At 43.4% G+C, this 21,133-nt stretch overlaps 1 protein-coding gene and 1 non-coding gene across 2 annotated transcripts in view; one reads left to right on the forward strand and one right to left on the reverse strand.

The window, feature by feature from the left end:
• The window catches only part of LOC106603469 (potassium channel tetramerization domain containing 7), a 43,904-nt gene that overhangs the window by 21,923 nt on the left and 848 nt on the right, over window positions 1-21,133 (forward strand). Inside the window, exons 7-13 of the mRNA XM_082974618.1 lie at window positions 2,687-2,786; window positions 14,013-14,087; window positions 14,294-14,367; window positions 14,531-14,639; window positions 18,626-18,699; window positions 18,915-19,052; window positions 20,176-20,286. Coding sequence (XP_082830744.1) covers window positions 2,687-2,786; window positions 14,013-14,087; window positions 14,294-14,367; window positions 14,531-14,639; window positions 18,626-18,699; window positions 18,915-19,052; window positions 20,176-20,286 — 681 coding nt within the window. The remainder of the gene's footprint in view (window positions 1-2,686; window positions 2,787-14,012; window positions 14,088-14,293; window positions 14,368-14,530; window positions 14,640-18,625; window positions 18,700-18,914; window positions 19,053-20,175; window positions 20,287-21,133) is intronic.
• trnaa-ugc (transfer RNA alanine (anticodon UGC)) lies at window positions 10,632-10,707 on the reverse strand. Its single transcript has one exon. It is a non-coding gene; the product is annotated as a tRNA-Ala (tRNA).

Raw genomic sequence — 21,133 nt, forward strand, 5'->3', positions numbered from 1 at the left:
ACATCACTGAGGCCCATAACAAAGTGTAGTCTGCTCTGAGAGTTTGAATGGAATGGGCCCGATACTGTTTGACATATACGCTGAGTGTACAAAACATTAGGAACTTAATACTGAGTTGCACCCCCTTTTGCCCTCAACAGCCTCAATTTGCCGGGGCATCAAATAATATTTGTCACAGTGAAATACTTACTTACAAGCCCTTAACCAACAATGCAGTTTTAAGAAAAATACCACCAAAAAATAAGAAATAAAAGTAACAAATAATTAAAGAGCAGCAGCAAAATAATATTAGCGAGGCTATATACAGGGGGTACCGGTTAGTTGAGGTAATATGTAGGTAGAGTTATTAAAGTGACTATGCATGAGATGATGATGATGATGATAGAGTAGCAGCAGCGTAAAAGGGGGGGGGGGGCAGTGCAAATAGTCTGGGTAGCCATTTGATTAGATGTTCAGGAGTCTAATGACCGGGGGGGTGTTTAGATGCATCTTGGACCTAGACTTGACACTCCAGGACCGCTTGCCGTGCGATAGCAGAGAGAACATGACTAGGGTGGCTGGAGTCTTTGACACCGGCTGGTATAGAGGTCCTGGATGGTAGGAAGCTTGGCCCCAGTGATGTACTGGGCTGTACGCACTACCCTCTGTAGTGCCTTGCAGTCGGAGGCCAAGCAGTGATGCAACCCGTCGGGATGCTCTCTGGTGCAGCTGTACAACCTAATATTTTCAGTCTCCTGAGGAGGAATAGGTTTTGTTGTGCCCTCTTCACGACTGTCTTGGTGTGCTTGGACCATTAGTTTGTTGGTGATGTGGAGGCCAAGGAACTTGAAGCTCTCAACCTGCTCCACTACAGCCCCGTCAATGAGAATGGGGGCGTGCTTGGTCCTCCTTTTCATGTAGTCCACAATCATCTCCTTTGTCTTGATCACGTTGAGGGAGAGGTTGTTATCCTGGCACCACACGGTCAGGTCTCAGATCTCCTCCCTATAGGCTGTCTCGTTGTTGGTGATCAGGCCTACCACTGTGTCATCGGCAAACTTAATGATGGTGTTGGAGTTGTGCCTGGCCATGCAGTCATGAGTGAACAGGGAGTACAGGAGGGGACTGAGCACGCACCCCTGAGGGGCCCCTGTGTTGAGGATCAGTGTGGCGGATGTGTTGTTACCTACCCTTACCACCTGGGGGCGGCCCGTCAGGAATTCCAGGATCCAGTTGCAGAGGGAGGTGTTTAGTCCGGGTCCTTAGCTTATTGATGAGCTTTGAGGGCACTATGGTGTTGAACGCTGAGCTGTAGTCAATGAATAGCATTCTCACATAGATGTTCCATTTGTCCAGGTGAGAAAGGACAGTGTGGAGTGCAATAGAGATTGCATCATCTGTGGATCTGTTAGTGCGGTATGCAAATTTTAGTGGGTCTCGGATTTCTGATGTGAGTCATGACCAGCCTTTCAAAGCACTTCAGGGCTACGGATGAGAGTGCTACGGGTCAGTAGTCATTTAGGCAGGTTACCTTGGTGTTCTTGGGCACAGGGACTATGGTGGTCTGCTTGAAACATGTTGGTATTACAGACTCCAACAGGGAGAGGTTGAAAATGTCAGTGAAGACAGTTGCCAGTTGGTCAGTGCATGCTCGGAGTACATGTGCTGGTAATCCATCTGGCCCTGCGGCCTTGTGAATGTTGACCTGTTTAAAGGTCTTACTCACATCGGCTGCGCAGAGCATGATCACACAGTTGTCCGGAACAGCTGATTCTCTCATGCATGTTTCAGTGTCACTTTCCTCGAAGCGAGCATAGAAGTTATTCAGCTTGTCTGGTGGGCTCCATGCATGAACTCTAAAAGGTGTCGAAAGCATTCCACAGAGATGCTGGCCCATGTTGACACCAATGCTTCCCACAGTTGGCTGGATGTCCTTTGGCTGGTGGACTGTTCTTGATACACATGGGAAACTGTTGAGTGTGAAAAACCCAGCAGCGTTGCAGTTCTTGGCACACTGGTTTGAGTGTGTCTGGCACCTACTACCATACCCTGTTCAAAGGCACTTAAATCATTTGTCTTGCCAATTTCCCTCTGAATGGCACACATACACAATCCATGTCTCAATTGTCTCAAGGCTTAAAAAACATTATTTAACATGTCTCCTCCTCTTCATCTACACTGATTTGAAGTGGATTTAACAGGTGACATCAATGAGGGATCATAGCTTTCACCTGGATTCACCTGGTCAGTCAAAGAGCAGCGTTTTGTACACTCGGTGTATGACAATTATATTGGGCTTCGCTGTATACTAAGCAGCATACAGAAGTGGCAGTACACAGGCCATGTCTAGTAAAAAGCTTGATTTTTAGCTTCACTGTTTAAAATTAGGCAATTGGCATCTAACGTGCTAACAGATTTTTGGCTCCCCAAATCCGAGTGAAGCTATAACACGTTTGTACCAACAGCTACATGATACATTTTCAAACAAATCATATGAAGTATAGATTTCATGATTTTTGTTATTGCCATCTTTCTGGGTCCTACATCATTACCTGGTCTGATTGTGGAAGGCCTCCTTAAGGTGTTGGTGTATTCTAGGACCAACCCATTTTGAATGAACATGCATTTGTATTCTCATTGCTTATGAAGTGGTGAGGAGTGTCATATGGGGGCTTGTTGTATATTGTCTCCCTCTCTGCTGTACCAGGTGGAGGAGATCCGAGGCTTCATCGAGGAGCTCTCAGAGAAGGTGGAGGAGGTAAAGAGACAACACAGCGCCATCTTGGCCGCCCCGAATCCTGACGAAAGTAAGTCACTCTTCTCTACTCTTTCTCCCTGGATGAAAGAATAAGAGAGAGAACAAGGGAGAGGGTGGGTGGTAACCTCCACAGGTCATGAAATTAGTTGGTAGGGTGTCCACCCACTCTGCCCGGAGTGGGTGAAAACGCACTTTGATTATGAAATTTCACTTCCTTATGTAATAAAATACATTTTACCAAGACAAATATGATTATTCATGTTCGGGATCGTTTAGTGGGGTCTTTCTCAAACATATCATTACAGTATATCCGAAAAGTCGGATTTCGTTTCCTAATACATCTGATAATAAGCACCGGACTCTGACATAGCAGTGCAGGTTTCTCGTAACAACTTTTGAGGATTTTACATTTTGTAGTCGTCTTTAAAGTTTAAAGTTGTTTCCGCGGGTCACAAAAAGCTAAAGACGAGCTGAATTAAATGTAAAAGTCTTTGAAAATAAAAAGCTTGGTATACTCTCAGTGCTCTGTTGACATTTCACAGAGATGCGCTTATTTTTGTGATATATCTTCGATAAAGAACAGGAATCTTGAATTAATATCAAAAGTGTATACTAAAATATGAAAATACTACGTGATGTCTCAAAGTCAATTTCTATCTTACTTCTATATTGTTTTATGTCCTGCGGATTCCAGAAGAAAGATGGCGACTTTAACAGGAAAATGTGCCTGTCAGGTAGCCTGTAGACTTAATTCTTGCACAGAATACAGGCCATGACCCAGCCTAGCTAACGCAATGCAATTTTCCAGATTCTTGATTTAGTCACCCTAATTCTGGCCATCCTACCAGGGTAAAAACTCTCACTTTTGAACAGATTATGATAGCGACTTGGGCTCCCAAGTGGCGCAGCGGTCTAAGGCATTGCATTTCAGTGCAAGAGCCGTCACTATAGTATCTGGTTCAAATCTAGACTGTATCACGTCCAGCCGTGATTGGGAGTCCCATAGGGCGGCGCACAATTGACCCAGCGTCGTCCGGGTTTGGCCGGAGTAGGCCGTCATTGTAAATAAGAATTTGTTCTTAACTGACTTTCCTAGTTAAATTAAGGTTGTTATATTTGTAATTTTTTTTAATGTGGTTTGGGCGATTGGTTTTCTTAGCAGATTATCTACACAATTAACATGTTTATTATATAATTTTACCCATTGGTCAAAAGATGGGGTTTTGATTGGACACCATAGAGTTGGGAGAGACTTTTGTGAAAGGTTATCACCCCTATCTGCCTCCTACACACACACAGTCATAGGTAGTGCAGACCACCTCTGAACCTCCCTTTCTCATTACAGCCTAGTCATAAATATTCACACACCTACAGTTTTCTTATCAGTGATAGCAGCACAGGTAGTGTGTGAAAAAGAGAGGAGACTCTCTGGAACAATAGTTGTTCAAACCTCAAACTCTGTTCAGGATTTGGAGAATTTACTTGTTGAATTGAAGTGGAGAGTTGCCCATTATGTGAATGGAGTTGAAATGCATTGAAAATCCAAAAAATCTAATAGAAAGAAGTTAAGAAAAATGTAAATATAAGAACGAGCAATGTCAGAGTCCATAATATATATGTATATGGTGGTGTGCATAGACATTATGGACAATATATTAATATAAAAGATGTGTACTGCAGTAGTTATAGGATGAGCCTTGACTAGAATATAGTATATACATACGAAGTGTATAAAACAGTATGCAAACATTATTAAAGTGACCAGTGTTCAATGATTATGTACACAGGGCAGCAGTCACTAAGGTGCAGGGTTGAGTAACCGGGTGGTAGCCGGCTAATAACAGTAAAGTTCAGGGCAGGGTACTGGGTGGAGGCCGGCTAGTGGTGACTATTTAACAGTCTGATGGACTGGCGATAGAAGCAGTTTTTCAGTCTCCTGGTCCCAGCTTTGATGCACCTGTACTGTCTCCGCCTTCTAGATGATAGCAGGGTGAACAGGCCGTGGCTCGGTTGGCTGAGGTCCTTGATGATCTTCTTGGCCTTCCTGTGACACTGGGTGCTGTAGATGTCTTGGAGGGCAGGCAGTGTGCCCCCGGTTGGGTTGACCTCACTACCCTCTGGAGAGCCCTGCGGTTGCGGACGGTGCAGTTGCCGTACCATGCACTGATGCTGCCCGACAGGATGCTCTCAATGGTGCATCTGTAGAAGTTTGTGAGAGTCTTAGGGGATAAGCTGAATTTTTTTCAGCCTCCCTAAGATTGAAGATGCCCTGTTTCGCCTTCACCACACTATATGTGTGGCTGGAGCATTTCAGGTTGTCAGTGATGTGCACGCCGAGGAACCTGAAGCTTTTCACCATCTCTACTGCAGCCCTGTGGATGAGGGTGCGCTCCCTCTGCTGTGTCCTGAAGTCCACGATCAGCTCCTTCATTTTGTTGACGTGGAGGAAGAGGTTATTTTCTTGGCACCACTCCGCCATAGGCTGTCTCATCGTTGTTTGTAATCAGGCCTACCACTTTTGTGTCATCTGCAAACTTGATGATTGATTTGGAGGCGTGTGTGGCCACGCAGTCATGGGTGAACGGGGAGTACAGGAGGGTGCTGAGCACGCATCCTTGTGGGGCCCCCGTGTTGAGGATCAGTGTAGCGAAGGTGTTGTTGCCTACCTTCACCACCTGGGGTCGGCCCGTCAGGAAGTCCAGGACCCAATTGCACAGGGCGAGGTTCAGAACCAGGGCCCAGGGCTTAGTGATGAGCTTGGAGGGCACTATGGTGTTGAAGGCTGAGCTGTAGTTAATGAACATAGGTATTCCTGTTGTCCAGATGGGATAGGGCAGTGTGCATTGCAATGGTGATTGCTTCATCTGTGGATCTATTGGGGCGGTATGCAAATTGTAGTGGGTTTAAGGTGCCGGTAACTATTAAACATGGCCAATTAATTTGTCCTTATAAGTTAAGAGATTTTCCTAATAGGAACTAACATCCAGTGCATTCTGATTGGTCAGTCAGGTCTGGCCTTACAGAGAGGTTCATTTCAAAGTCTTGAGAAGAACTACAGGGGTTAAGACTCTTATGGAAAAAGAAAGTCCTCCAGTTCCATCTGATTTTATATTCCTCGACAGATAGACACGTCAAGTGAAATATTCATACATTCTAATTATAGACTACTCCCATAGGGAATTTTTCCCCCAGAATTTGAAAGATATGACATTCCGTCTCCCATTAAATCTTATGAGATGAATATTGGTATAATTACCAAAGCACTCTAGCTAGCGTACTGCAACATGCTGGCAGGGAAGTGTCTGTGTATTGAATCCACAGTGACATGTTTGGCATTTCACTGAAGTACAGAGAAATTCTTGAATGTGTTGCTCTGTTTTGGTGCCATAAGAGAGGTGTCTCTATTTCAGTATAAGGGGTATCAAAGTGAAGCATGTTCTTGTTAGATGTCACTTCAGTGCCGTGGAAGAGAACAACTCTGTTCTTCAACCGTCAGTGAGTATGAGGGATTTTGTTCAACATATTTTCAGGAAGATCGAATGCAGTCCGCAGGGCAAAATGAGTTTGACACCCTGCCCTAATCGAAAGGGCAGTTTGTACAAGCCTAGCGCTACACAGAGAGAGAGAAGCATGGGACATGTTATTTGATGATATGACGATTTAGGCAAGATTTCTTCCAACCCATTGTCTCAACATGTCATCTGGGTGTACAGTATCAGTCAAAAGTTTGGACACGCCTACTCATTTGAGTTTATTTTGACTAGTGAAGACATCAAAACTATGAAATAACACATGGAATCATGTAACCAAAAAAGTGTAAAACAAATAAAAATCAATGTTATATTTGTGACTCTTCAAAGTAGCCACCCTTTGCCTTGATGACAACTTTGCACTCTTGGCATTCTCTCAACCAGCTTCATGAGGTAGTCACCTGGAATGCATTTCAATGAACAGGTGTGTCTTGTTAAAAGTTATTCTTTCCTTAATGCGTTTGAGCCAATCTGTTGTGTTGTGACAAGGTAGGGGTGGTATACAGAAGATAGCCCTATTTGGTTAAAGACCAAGTCCATATTATGGCTAGTACATCTCAAATAAGCAAAGAGAAACGACAGTCCATCATTACTTTAAGACATGAAGGTCAGTCAATCCGGAAAATGTCAAGAACTTTCAACGTTTCTTCAAGTGCAGTCGCAAAAACCATCAAACGCTATGATGAAACTGGCGAGGATCGCCACAGGAAAGGAAAACCCAGAGTTACCTCTGCTGCAGAGGATAAGTTCATTAGGATAAGTTCATTCGAATTACCAGCCTCAAAAATTGCAGCCCAAATAAATGCTTCAGAGTTCAAGCAACAGACACATCTCAACATCAACTGTTCAGAGGAGATGTGTGAATCAGGCCTTCATGGTTGAATTGCTGCAAAGAAACCACTACTAAAGGACACCAAAAAGAAGAAGAGACTTGCTTGGGCCAGGAAACATGAGCAATGGACATTAGACTGGTTGGAATCTGTCCTTTTGTTCTGTTGATTTTTGGTTCTAACCGCCGTGTCTTTGTGAGAAGCAGAGTAGGTGAACGGATGATCTCCGCATGTGTGGTTCCCACCGTGAAGCATGGATGAGGACGTGTGGGGGTGCTTTGCTGGTGACACTGTGTGATTTATATAGAATTCAAGGCACACTTAACCAGCATGGCTACCACGCCATTCTGCAGTGATACGCCGTCCCATCTGGTTTGGACTTAGTGGGACTATCATTTTGTTTTTCAACAGGACAATGACCCAACACACACTTCCAGGCTGTGTAAGGGCTATTTTACCAAGGAGAGTGATGGAGTGCTGCATCTAGCCTCCACAATCACCCGACCTCAACCAAATTGAGATGGTTTGGGATGAGTTGGACCTCAGAGTGAAGGAAAAGCAGCCAACAAGTGCTCAGCATATGTGAGAACTCCTTCAAAACTGTTGGAAAAGCATTCCTCATGAAGCTGGTTGAGAGAATGCCAAGAGTGTGCAAAGCTGTCATCAAGGCAAAGGGTGGCTACTTTGAAGAATCTCAAATATAAAATATATTGTGATTTTGTTTAACACTTTTTTTTGGTTACAACATGATTCCATAGGTGTTATTTCATAGTTTAGATGTCTTCGTAGAATAAAAGATGTCAAATAGTAAAAATAAAGAAAAACCCTTGAATGACTAGGTGTGTCCAAACTTTTGACTGGTACTGTGTCTAAGCCTTAACACGTCTATGTGCTCCGAGGTCCCTGTCATAGCAGGAGAAGAATCCTGCATCTTTATTGCAGGTTAGAGAAGACCATTGTCAGTAGCATTTCAATGGGGACATTGACTCATACAACTTCATCGTCTGTGACAGATGAACTTGACCTCTTTGTTTTGGCGGGGTCACACACTCAAGCTACCCCATTGTCAGGGCCACGGCAGGCAGAAATTAGTTGTCTGTGTCGGGGCTAAAATGAGATGGCAACCACATTCTAATCAGATGCGTGATTAACGAGAAGAGTTAGGGTTAATGTTCCATATTCCTACCATCCATTTTACATACACACACATATGTACACTCCCAAAAATGGCAATTATATACAAACACATATGCACGCACTGACACACACACCCACTGAAGACAGAGCTGTCTTGGAGCCACATGGAGCCTCTTATGTGAATATCTCTTCTCTCAGCCCCTGGAAGAGATAATAAAATCTCCCAATGCCCGTTGAGTCTGATTTCGGGAAATTAGGAGGACTACAAGGAGTGTATAGACAGAACACTAACAAGCTATTGTGGGATCTAGTGGTGGTTTTGGGGCTATTATTCTACTATTCATAATTGATGAGTGGCTGTAATGTGGGCTATCCACTGACTCCAGACTTCCATTTTAGGAGGAGATAAAAACAGAAAAGGAGGGGAATTAAATGCCAAGGGTGCATCTCAATAGTGTAAACCAGCTTCCTCTCTTTGTTTCCTTTACACATACAGAACTCAAAAAAGAGAATAGATGTAGGAACTTAAACCCACACATTACTTTCACCTATCCAGTCATTCCAGATCAATTTGGAGAAAAGGACAGGAATCCACATTTTGTCTAAAATCAAATCTATGGAGATCTGGCCCAAAGCGATATGTGGGGCTTAGAACTAGGGTGAAATTACCATATCTCTGTGTGGCTGGTGTGGTCTGTGCGGCCCACTGAGAAGATGACTGATGCTGGGAGCTTGCTGGGTGGGACAGGAACAGGGTCATCACTACCTAAGCAATGCTGATCTTCCAGTTGATGGTTTATTTAGGAATCTTTTACCCCACTTAGGAAGATGTATAAGTAGTTAAAAGCTTCGGCGATATGGCTGGGGTGTTAAAAATGAAGGGCTTTTTTATGTTAACAGAAGGGCCTTTTCAATCAACTGGGAGGGAGGGGAGGGGTATTCAACCGGGGGTATTCAACCGGGGGTATTCAACCGGGGGTCTGCAGCGGTACTACAGGGGATCCGTGCAATAGATGAATTTCCCTCCCCAATGTTTTTCAGAATATCACTAGCAACAACATAATACATTTAAAAAATGTATTACATCCCTACAGTAGAAAATAGGAGAACATCTTTCAAATGATCTAAACTTTATTTCTCAACTCCTAAAATTGAGCCAATTACACACTGGAGCCAATTACAGTCACTGGAGTATCTGACATACAGTTGAAGTTTACATACATACACTTAGGTTGTAGTCATTAAACTAGTTTTTTAACCACTCCACTAATTTCTTGTTAACAAACTATAGTTTGGGAAGTCAGTTCGGACATCTACTTTGTGCATGACGCAAGTAATTTTTCCAACAATTGTTTGCAGACAGATTATTTCACTTATAATTCACTGTATCACAATTCCAGTGGGTCAGAAGTTTACATACACTAAGTTGACTGTGCCTTTAAACAGCTTGGAAAAGATGTCATAGCTTTAGAAGCTTCTGATAGGCTAATTGACATCATTTGAGACAATTGGAGGTGTACCTGTCGATTTATATTTCAATACCTACCTTCAAACTCGGTGCCTCTTTGCTTGACATCATGGGAAAATCAAAAGAAATCAGCCAAGACCTCAGAAAAAAAATTGTAGACCTCCACAAGTCTTGTTCATCCTTGGGAGCAATTTCCAAACGCCTGAAGGTACCACGTTCATCTGTACAAACAATAGTACGCAAGTATAAACACCATGGGACCACGCAGCCATCATACCGCTCAGGAAGGAGTCGCGTTGTCTCCTAGAGATGATTGTGCTTTGGTACGAAAAGTGCAAATCAATCCCAGAACAAGAGCAAAGGACCTTGTGAAGATGCTGGAGGAAACGGGTACAAATGTATCTATATCCACAGTAAAACGAGTCCTATATCGACATAACCTGAAAGGCCGCTCAGCAAGGAAGAAGCCACTGCTCCAAAACCGCCATTAAAAAAGCCAGACTACGTTTTGCAACTGCACCTGGGAACAAATATCGTACTTTTTTGGAGAAATGTGCTCTGGTCTGATGAAACAAAAATAGAGCTGTTTGGCCATAATGACCATCATTATGTTTGGAGGAAAAAGGGGGAGGCTTGCAAGCCGAAGAACACCATCCCAACCGTGAAGCATGGGAGTGGCAGCATCATGTTGTGGGGGTGCTTTGTGCACTTCACAAAATAGATGGCATAATGAGGAAGGAAAATTTGTGGATATATTGAAGCAACATCTCAAGACATCAGTCAGGAAGTTGAAGCTTGGTCGCAAATGGGTCTTCCAAATGGACAACGACATTTTTACATTTTACATTTGAGTCATTTAGCAGACGCTCTTATCCAGAGCGACTTACAATAGTGAATGCATACATTTCATACATTCTTTCTCTCCGTATTGGTCCCCCGTGGGAATCGAACCCACAACCCTGGCGTTGCAAACACCATGCTCTACCAACTGAGCCACACGGGACCCATGTGACCCCAAGCATACTTCCAAAGTTGTGCAAAATGGCTTAAGGACAACAAAGTCAAGGTATTGGAGTGGCCATCACAGAGCCCTGACCTCAATCCTATAGAAAATGTTTGGGCAGAACTGAAAAAGTGTGTGCGAGCAAGGAGGCCTACAAACCTGACTCGGTTACACCAGCTCTGTCAGGAGGAATGGGCCAAATTTCACCCAACTTATTGTGGAAGGCTACTCGACACGTTTGACCTAAGTTAAACAATTTGAGGCAATGCTGCCAAATACTAAATGAGTGTATGTAAACTTCTGACCCACTGGGTATGTGATGAAAGAAATATAAGCTGAAATAAATAATTCTCTCTTCTGACATTTCACATTCTTAAAATAAAGTGGTGATCCTAACTGACCTGAGACAGGGAATTTTTACTATGATTAAATGTCAGGAATTGTGAAAAACTGAATTTAAATGTATTTGGCTAAGGTGTATGTAAACTTCCGACTTCAACTGTATGCTTTGAAAAAGCACCCACGAATAGGCTACCAGTGTGGCAAGTGCCGTTGGCAAGGTTTCTTGACATTTGTTTAACCAGCTAACTGTTCCTCTCAGCAAAAATGTGTTTGGAGTTTATTTGGATCTCCATTTGCTTTTACAGAGGCAGCAGCTATTCTTCCTGGGGTCCACAAAAAAGCACAAAACATGACAAACAAAACACCAGTACAATGATAGACACTGAAGGACAGTTGCACACATTTAAAATACAACGATATAAAATTGAGTAATTGGTGATGAGAGTTCCATACGATAATGGCTCTCTATAATACTGTGCGTTGCCGTGAATTTCTTTTGGGCTTGGGGACTATGAAGAGTCCCCTGGTGGCATGTATTGTGGGTAATATGTGAGTGTCTGAGCTGAACGTTATTTAATTATGCAGACAGTCAGGAATTTTCATTAAAACTAGAAGAGAAGAATTTAATCTCTCGTCAACCCTCAACCGGGAAAAACTGGCATGCATGTTGTTGATGTTTGTTCTGTATGTGCAGTTGTTGGCAAGGCGTGCTGCTCTGTTTTTGATCCAGTTGCAGCTTTACTAGGTCTTTCTTTGCTGAACCTTACCATATTACAGGACAGTAATCAAGATGGGACAAGATCAAAGACCTAACAACTAGTACAGTTGATTTTTGTGTCAAAAATGCTCATATTTTTATACCAGACATACCCCTCCCCATCTTCACAACAACTTTGTCAATATGACTTGCCTACTTGGGCTCCCGAGTGGGACAACAGTCTAAGGCACTGCATCTCGGTGCCAGAGGTGTCACTTCAGACACCCCGGATAGAGTTGTGCTCTGCCTACTGACATAACCAGGAGGTAAATTATACAGAACAAAAATATAAATGCAACATGTAAAGTGTTGGTGCCATGTTTAAAATTGTCCATGCGCACAAAAAGCTTATTTCTCTCAAATTTGCCAAGATAATCCATCCACCTGACACGTGTGGCATATTAAGAAGCTGATTCAACGGCATGATCATTACACAGGGGTACCTTGTGCTGGGGACAAAAAAAGGTGACTCTAAAATGCCACAGATGTCTAAGGGAGTGTGCAATTAGCATGCTGATTGCAGGAATGTCCACCAGAGCTGTTGCCAGATAATTTCATGTTAATTTCTCTACCATGAGCTGCCTCCAACGTCATTTTAGAGAATTTGCCAGTACGTCCAACTGGCCTTACAATCGCAGACCACGAGAAACCACGCCAGCCCAGGACCTGCACATCCAGTCAAGAATCTGTACACAATTCCTGGAAGCTGAAAATGTCCCAGTTGTTCCATGGCCTGCATACGCACCAGATTTGTCACCCATTGAGCATGTTTGGGATGCTCTGGATCAACGTGTATAACAGTGTGTTCCGGTTCCCGCCAATATCCAGAAACTTCTCACAGCCATTGAAGAGGAGTGGGACAACATTCCACAGGCCACAAACAACAGCCTGATCAACTCTATACCAAGGAGATGTGTCACACTGTTTAAGGCAAATGCTGCTCACACCAGATGCTGACTGGTTTTATGATCCACGCGCCTTCCTTTTTTTGAAAGTAATCTTTTGTGGCTCCCAAGTGGCGCAGCGGTCTAAGCCACTGCATCTCAGTGCTTGAGGCGTCACTACGGGCACCCTGGTACGATTCCAGGCTGTATCACAACTGGCCGAGATTGGGAGTCCCATAGGGTGAGGCCCAATTGGTCCAGCGTCGTCCGGTGTAGGCCGTCATTGTAAATAAGAATTTGTTCCTAACTGACTTGCCTAGTTAAAATGTAAGGTTACATTTAAAATCTGTGACCAACAGATGCATATCTGTATTCCCAGTCATGTGAAATCCATAGATTAGGGCCTAATGAATAAGTTTCAATTGACTGATTTCCTTATGTAACTGTAACTCAGTAAAATTGTTGCATTTTATATTTTTGTTCAGTGTAGTCAATAGACCAATAAAAATGAGTTCCAAACCTCTCTGCCAATAGCAACTCGTTTTCAGTTTTAGCCTCCCCACTCAGACTACTCCCACAGTCCTAGCAAAAGTATTGCTTGAGAAATTGCTCTTTGCTAAGAAGGTATATTTGTTTCTTTGTAACCATTTAAATTGAAAACAATCATGCAGTTTTCCTCGCAAAAGTGATTTCTGTTCTCTTTATGAAATTATCTACTTTACCCTGTATATCAAAAAATGACCGTATAACACTGATTGTTTAAAGCAAAACTATTGCTGACTGTGAACCTGAACAATAAAATGTTTTATATATTGTAAAGCCAATATAGCCAGATGAGCAGGTATAACCAGATGGGCAGGTTGGTTAGTGCCCGAATCTAGGCACAGTGCTCAGTTTCAGTAGTGATATTGCCTGGGGTTGTAAACACCGGTACATGCAGTTCGACACTGAAGAAGAGGACGTATCAGTTGTCACAAAAGATGAGACCTATGAAGAATGTAACATGAGCAAAACATTTGAATCCATTTTCTGATGAATGCTACATTTGGATTGGTTTGGTGTCCGGGGGCCGATACACTTGTAACTTATGCATTGGCACTGATTCAAATGTTTATCGGTGAATCGTTACATCACTTTTAGAAATGACTTGATAATGAGATAAAAACGGCTGCGTTGGACCTTTTAAGAGGACGTCATGGCTTTGTTGGGAGAAACAGAAGAAACTCGTATGTTGCAATCGTGTTGACCTGAATAGGACAAATGTGAAACAGGATTTTCGTGAATAAATCAATTATTCAGATGTTTTTGCTGTTTCTCTCATCAGAAACGAAGGCAGAGTTGGAACAGCTGATGACAGACATAAAAAAGTTTGCGAACAAAGTGCGCTCCAAGTTAAAAGGTATGTTGCAAACACAACCATTGTTTATAGAATCTGGCTGTAGCTTATGTCACATTTAAAGGTAGAATATTCAGGCAAATGCATTATTTAGCATGGAGAGGGGAGAGAAACCAAACTAAACCTGGTTCTTCATTAATTAGATCATCTGAATAAATGGTAGTGGTACTGGTAGATAAATCTTTCTTCTTTCTCTCTGTTCCCTACAGGCATTGACCAGTCCATGGAGCATGAGGAGGCTTTAAACGGGTCATCTGCAGATCTGAGGATACGTAAGACACAGGTGGGTTATGGTGTGTGTATATAGCAGGCAATTTCAAAACTGAGTCTAGAGTTTTCAGGGTCGGAGTTGCCATCCCTGTTGTACTGTATGTATAAGTCTAGTTATTATTGGAAAGCATTAACTATTGATGGACAATGTAATATCCTGCATTATTCTCTGTCAGCATTCCACGTTGTCTCGGAAGTTTGTGGAGGTGATGTCGGCATACAACGCCACGCAGTCGGACTACCGGGAACGCTGCAAGGGCCGCATCCAGAGACAACTGGAGATCTGTGAGTGTGTGTGTGTTCCTGATATTCTCTTATCAGGAATTGTGATACGGTATTGTGCATGATAACATTACAGACTACATAGTTACACACCGCATGAATGGGTTGATTTATTTTGGTTTTATTTTCTGAGTTTAGTTTGTCTGTTTGTTTGTCTACTGTTTCCCCAACGCATGTAAACTCAGCAAAAAAAGAAACGTCCATTTTTCAGGACCCTGTCTTTCAAAGATAATTCGTAAAAATCAAAATAACTTCACAGATCTTCATTGTAAAGGGTTTAAACACTGTTTCCCATGCTTGTTCAATGAACCATAAACAATTAATGAACATGCACCTGTGGAACTGTCGTTAAGACGCTTACAGACGGTAGGCAATTAAGGCCACAGTTATGAAAACTTAGTACACTAAAGAGGCCTTTCTACTGACTCTGAAAAACACCAAAAGAAAGATGCCCAGGGTCCCTGCTCATCTGTGTGAACGTGCCTTAGGCATGCTGCAAGGAGGCATGAGGACTGCAGATGTGACCAGGGCAATAAATTGCAATGTCCATACTGTGAGAGGCCTAAGACAGCGCTACAGGGAGACAGGATGGACAGCTGATCGTCATCGCAGTGGCAGACCACATGTAACAACACCTGCACAGGATCGGTACATCAGAACATCACACCTGCGGGACAGGTACAGGATGGCAACAACTGCCCGAGTTACACCAGGAACGCACAATCCCTCCATCAGTGCTCAGACTGTCCGCAATAGACTGAGAGGGGCTGGACTGAGGGCTTGTAGGCTGTTGTAAGGCAGGTCCTCACCAGACATCACCGGCAACAATGTCGCCTATGGGCACAAACCCACCGTCGATGGACCAGACAGGACTGGCAAAAAGTGCTCTTCACTGACGAGTCGCAGTTTTGTCTCACCAGGGGTGATGGTCGGATTCGCGTTTATCGTCGAAGGAATGAGAGTTAAACCGAGGCCTGTACTCTGGAGCGGGATCGATTTGGAGGTGGAGGGTCCGTCATGGTCTGGGGCGGTGTGTCACAGCATCATCGGACTGAGCTTGTTGTCATTGCAGGCGATCTCAATGCTGTGCGTTACAGGGAAGACATCCTCCTCCCTCATGTGGTACCCTTCCTGCAGGCTCATCCTGATATGACCCTCCAGCACGACAATGCCACCAGCCATACTGCTCGTTCTGTGCGTGATTTCCTGCAAGACAGGAATGTCAGTGTTCTTTTTATTTTGACCCCCCCCCCCCCCCCTTTGTTCAGGGACTAACAATTCAATTTCTGTTTTTCACATATCTGTGGAACTTGTTCAGTTTATGTCTGTTGAATCTTATATTCATACAAGTATTTACACATGTTAAGTTTGCTGAAAATAAAGCAGTTGACAGTGAGAGGACGTTTCTTTTTTTGCTGAGTTTATTTATAGTTAGAAATCTAGCAACTGTGTTTTGAGTTTCCACTTCTTCAGGTGGTGAATTAGGCCTATATATAATATTAGCAAACAGAAAGAACATGCATTTTTTATCTCTCTATTGAACAAAAAAAATGAAAATTGACTGTAAAATAATTAAAATATCATAATTGTCAACCCAAAATTCATGACAGTCACTGGATTAGGTTGCATAATATCACAATACTCTCTCAGTAGTCTATTACACTTCTTAATAAAGCATTGTGATTGACTTTAGAACGACTTCATAAGACTCAAATATATTCTATTGTGTGACGCTGCAGAATGTTTTTATGGGGGTGGGATTCCTAATGTTTGGTTGAGGTGTAAGGTGAGGTGTAACTGTATGCTAATTTATTAGCATTTATTTACCTGGGAATAGAGGAATAAACAGATCCATAGTGGAAGTGTGTGTGCACACACTCATAAGCATATGGACACATATGTGCGTGCATGCATGCACACATATATATATATATATATATATATATATAGTGCGTGCATGCATGCACATATATATATATATATATATATATATATATATATATATATATATATATATATATATATATATATATATGATGCAAAGAAAAAAATTGTTACTGTAGGTAAACACTGGCTGTGTTCTGATTGTCAAGTCTAGGACCAAAAGGCACCTCAACAGCTTCTACCCCCTTGCCATTAGACTGCTGAACAATTCATAAAAATTGCCTACGGACAATTTACATTGACCCTACATTCATGACACTCACTCCCCCCAATGGCAATTAGTGAAAGGGTGCACTCATTAGGTTAGGACTTGCAGATTAACATGTTGGCAAAAATATACTAATGTCACTACTCGCTACCTCCTAAACCTCTAGGTTTATAAATTGACAAATTTGCCAAACCAGCGATGTGAGTTATTCAGCCTTTCAAGAAGAAGTGCTGCACATGGTAGGGAGTGGAAAGAGAGAGCCACTGTTATTGGGTATAGCAATGGCTGAGGTTTGATGGATTCAAAAGTGGGAGGACAGAAGGTCACTGGGAGGGAGGCAGAGGTCTTTTTTCAGGCCTTGTGTTGGCACGCATACACACAGACGTGTGTGTGTGTGTGTGTCTTTTGTACGCATCTGTGTGGCCATCACGGCATGTTGTGGCCTTTTTCCAGCACTCTGAATTGTTGTCACTAGCTGCCAGTAGATGATCACCCCACTGTAAAGCTTCACCATTTATCTGCCACAGCACACAAACAGCAATTGAATCACAGGGTCGGTCACTAAGGTTACAGACTTGAAATATACATTTTCCCCTGGATGGAAGAGTGGATTTGGCCCCCCTATTGCCAACAGATGCACAATATGTCCCCAACACGTTTCTGCTTCTTTCTAGCATGCATAGGAAATCTGTGGAACGACAGGGAATCAATGTTGTGTGTGCATACTTTATTTCAAATAGTGATGCTGTTAACTTAATCTGTCTGTAATACAACCATTCTAGAACTCTACAACAGGTTCCCCTGGATTCCTGTTTGGATGAATTCAATCACTAAGACACATTTACTGAGTGAAACCAAAAAGCCCATACCGTATTCATCTAAAGGTATGTGTAATGCATTTGGTTGGCAGTAGCCTAGAGGTTAGAGAGGCGCACCTTGAGCAAGGCACTTAATTGCACACATCTGCACACAAGACCAAGCAACACAAAAATGGGAATGGAACTGAATTGGCAGCTGGAAGGCCGCTCGTCTCTAATTCCATGTATCATTTCCTGCCGTTGTGCCCTTGAGTAAGGCACTTTTTGCACACAATTGCTCTCTATCTAGGGATGCTGCACTGCTGCTGACCTTCTGCCTGTCAACATGTGTGTTTTGGGAAAGGCAGAAGGCAAATTTCCGTTCTAACCAATGGACAAAGTCCTATTCTATTAGGAATATATAACATGCAATTATTTATTCAGATATTTTTTTATGAATGCTTATAGCAAATGTTATTAATAGGTAATAGGAGGCACCATAAACTCATTACGCCATGGTAGTTCATAAACTATTATACATTTTTTCAGTCCCATCTTAGCTTTTTCAAACAGGAAATCTGTGACATAATGCTGTTGAAACAGGCTGCGTGGGTCTCCCATCAGGGGCTGGCTTCGGCAAAGGCAGAGATAGCAACAGGCGGATGAGAGACTAGCCTGTGATTAATCCTACACTGACGCCTCTTTCTCGCTCTCTTTCTATCTGCACCTCACCTCCCCAGCCCATTTGCCTTGATGGGGTTGTGGGCGCCCACTCGCTGCCATCGTGATTAGTGGCAAGAGAGAGATCGTGCGCGCGTGCACACACAGCAGCCCTGAGAAGGCTCCTTTAGCCTGTCACAATGACAGGCCCACGCCACCTCGTAGACAGCCCATCGACATGTCTTGGGAGAAGGAAAATGAGATATAACACTGTGTGTGTGTGGTGGTTGAGTGGCCAACATGTTTAACCTTTTACTTAGACACACCGAATATATTTTAGCTAACTTTCTCAACTCCATGGATTGTGTTTGTTATTGTAGCTGGTAGGAACACAACTAATGAGGAACTGGAGAGCATGCTGGAGAGTGACAATCCTGCCATCTTCACATCAGGGGTGAGTGACCACACACACACGCAACGGGCCAATACACAGGCAATTACATACAATTGTCTGAGAATCATACACAATAGAAGACCAGATATCTAGAAGACAAGATATCTCTCTGTTGGCGAGGTTTGGCATTCCAACTGAGTATGCCACACCTACAAGGGGGAGAACTTGTGAGTGGGTATGAGTGTGTGATGACACATGAACTCTGTCTCTTCTAGATCATCATGGACTCCAACATCACCCAGCAGGCCATGAATGAGATTGAGACGAGACACACTGAGATCATCAAGCTGGAGAACAGCATCAGGGAACTTCATGACATGTTCATGGATATGGCCATGCTGGTGGAGAGCCAGGTAGGACTCTATACACACTGACTGGCTAACACACAACAATGAAGACTACACACATACCAATTAGAAAACCCTGTTAAGATCTAATTCTCAGAGTAGAAAACTCAACGGACATTATGAAAGCTTAACCAAGTTTAGTTTTTCCCAGAGGGTCAATACAGCTGCATTAGACAAAACATGTTTCCACCACCACAAGTGTGTGTATATATACTCCAATTTAGGCCCTCCTCCTTCTCTCCAATCCTTACATCTTTTATGGTTCGACAGGAAGATGAAGTGATGGGAGAAACAATGGTTTATTATCCTTTAAGGGGATCTGACCTGACCTCAACCCCCTTGATGTCTAACCCTAAGATCTCCACCCGTATCACCTATAGCAATCCTGTCACTGCTTCCTGTCTACCCAGCACATTCCAAAGCCATCTGGCTCCTACAGATAACTATTAACTTCTGATGTAACAACCAGTCTCTATCACCCCTCAGATACTATAGTCTTACTTCTGATGTATAATGTCTCTAGCCTAGCAATGTTCCAAGTTTATTCTAGAATCCAACAACCTACCACAATGAAATCCCTCTCTCTCCATGCTCCTCAATTTACCTTCGCGCTCTCTCTCTCGCTCTCTCTCGCTCTCTCTCGCTCTCTCTCGCTCTCTCTCGCTCTCTCTCGCTCTCTCTCGCTCTCTCTCGCTCTCTCTCGCTCTCTCTCGCTCTCTCTCGCTCTCTCTCGCTCTCTCTCGCTCTCTCTCGCTCTCTCTCGCTCTCTCTCGCTCTCTCTCGCTCTCTCTCGCTCTCTCTCGCTCTCTCTCTCTCGCTCTCTCTCGCTCGCTCTCTCTCGCTCTCTCTCGCTCTCTCTCGCTCTCTCTCGCTCGCTCTCTCTCGCTCTCTCTCGCTCTCTCTCGCTCTCTCTCGCTCTCTCTCGCTCTCTCTCGCTCTCTCTCGCTCTCTCTCGCTCTCTCTCGCTCGCTCTCGCTCTCTCTCGCTCTCTCTCGCTCTCGCTCTCTCTCGCTCTCTCTCGCTCTCTCTCGCTCTCTCTCGCTCTCTCTCGCTCTCTCTCGCTCTCTCTCGCTCTCTCTCGCTCTCTCTCGCTCTCTCTCTCTTTCTTTCTTTCTTTCCCCACCACCAGGGGGAGATGATAGATCGTATAGAGTACAACGTGGAGCACTCAGTGGACTATGTAGAGAGGGCCGTGTCTGACACCAAGAAGGCAGTAAAGTACCAGAGTAAAGCAAGGAGGGTAAGTCAAATACTAACTCTCAATGTGAGTGTTGTGTCGTTAGATGTAACGTTGCATGATGTGGCTTCATGTTGCTTGATGTGAGGTAAGTTGATGGGAGGTGTCATGGTCTGATGTGCATGTCATTCCCAATGTAAAGATTCAGTGACAGGTATGTGACTCAGGCAATCCTTTTCATTTTTTTGTTGTTGGTGAGTGCAGAGGAAGACATAAATCGTTGTTCTCGGGACCTTTTCAAACATCTGAAATCGCTGTCTTTTTCTAGTGATCAGGCTGTATGCAAAGCATACACAACATTTGAATGTATAATACACCCCCTTGTGTCTGAACAGCCACAGTGCAGGATGGGATGGAAGACCCTGTTCACACACAAGTAATGCTTTTATAGTTGTTGTCTGTGCGATGGGGCGCCGTGCCTGTCTTCATATTGGTCAGCCCTCTTCCAGCTCCAAACCAGACTAAACATTGGACTCATAAACGCACGGTCAAAGCGAATATGTCATGTATTGACGTCAGTTAATCGCTGGAGACCTCTGTGGAAAAAGTGACATTCATTTCACCTTTTCTGTTTTGTTAATCTCCAGTAGAAAAAAAAATACATCTGTAGTGTTATAGGTGGGTAAATTAAACTGTCACAAAAAAAGATGCACAAACTGTGTTTACTTGCATTTTCAACCCAGGCAAACCATGCATGATCTTATGTGGCCTGGTCTCATTGAGGTCCTCTATGTATCTGTCTACCTTCATCATTGCTGCTGTGACAGAACAGCATGCATCAAGCCTACTGCTCTCTGCTGGGCTACATCTACATGGGCACAGATCTAAGAACAGCTTACACTCTCTAATT

This window comes from Salmo salar, chromosome 04 (assembly GCF_965601325.2).
Source record: "Salmo salar chromosome 04, fSalSal1, whole genome shotgun sequence".
In the NCBI taxonomy this organism is placed as follows: domain Eukaryota; kingdom Metazoa; phylum Chordata; class Actinopteri; order Salmoniformes; family Salmonidae; genus Salmo; species Salmo salar.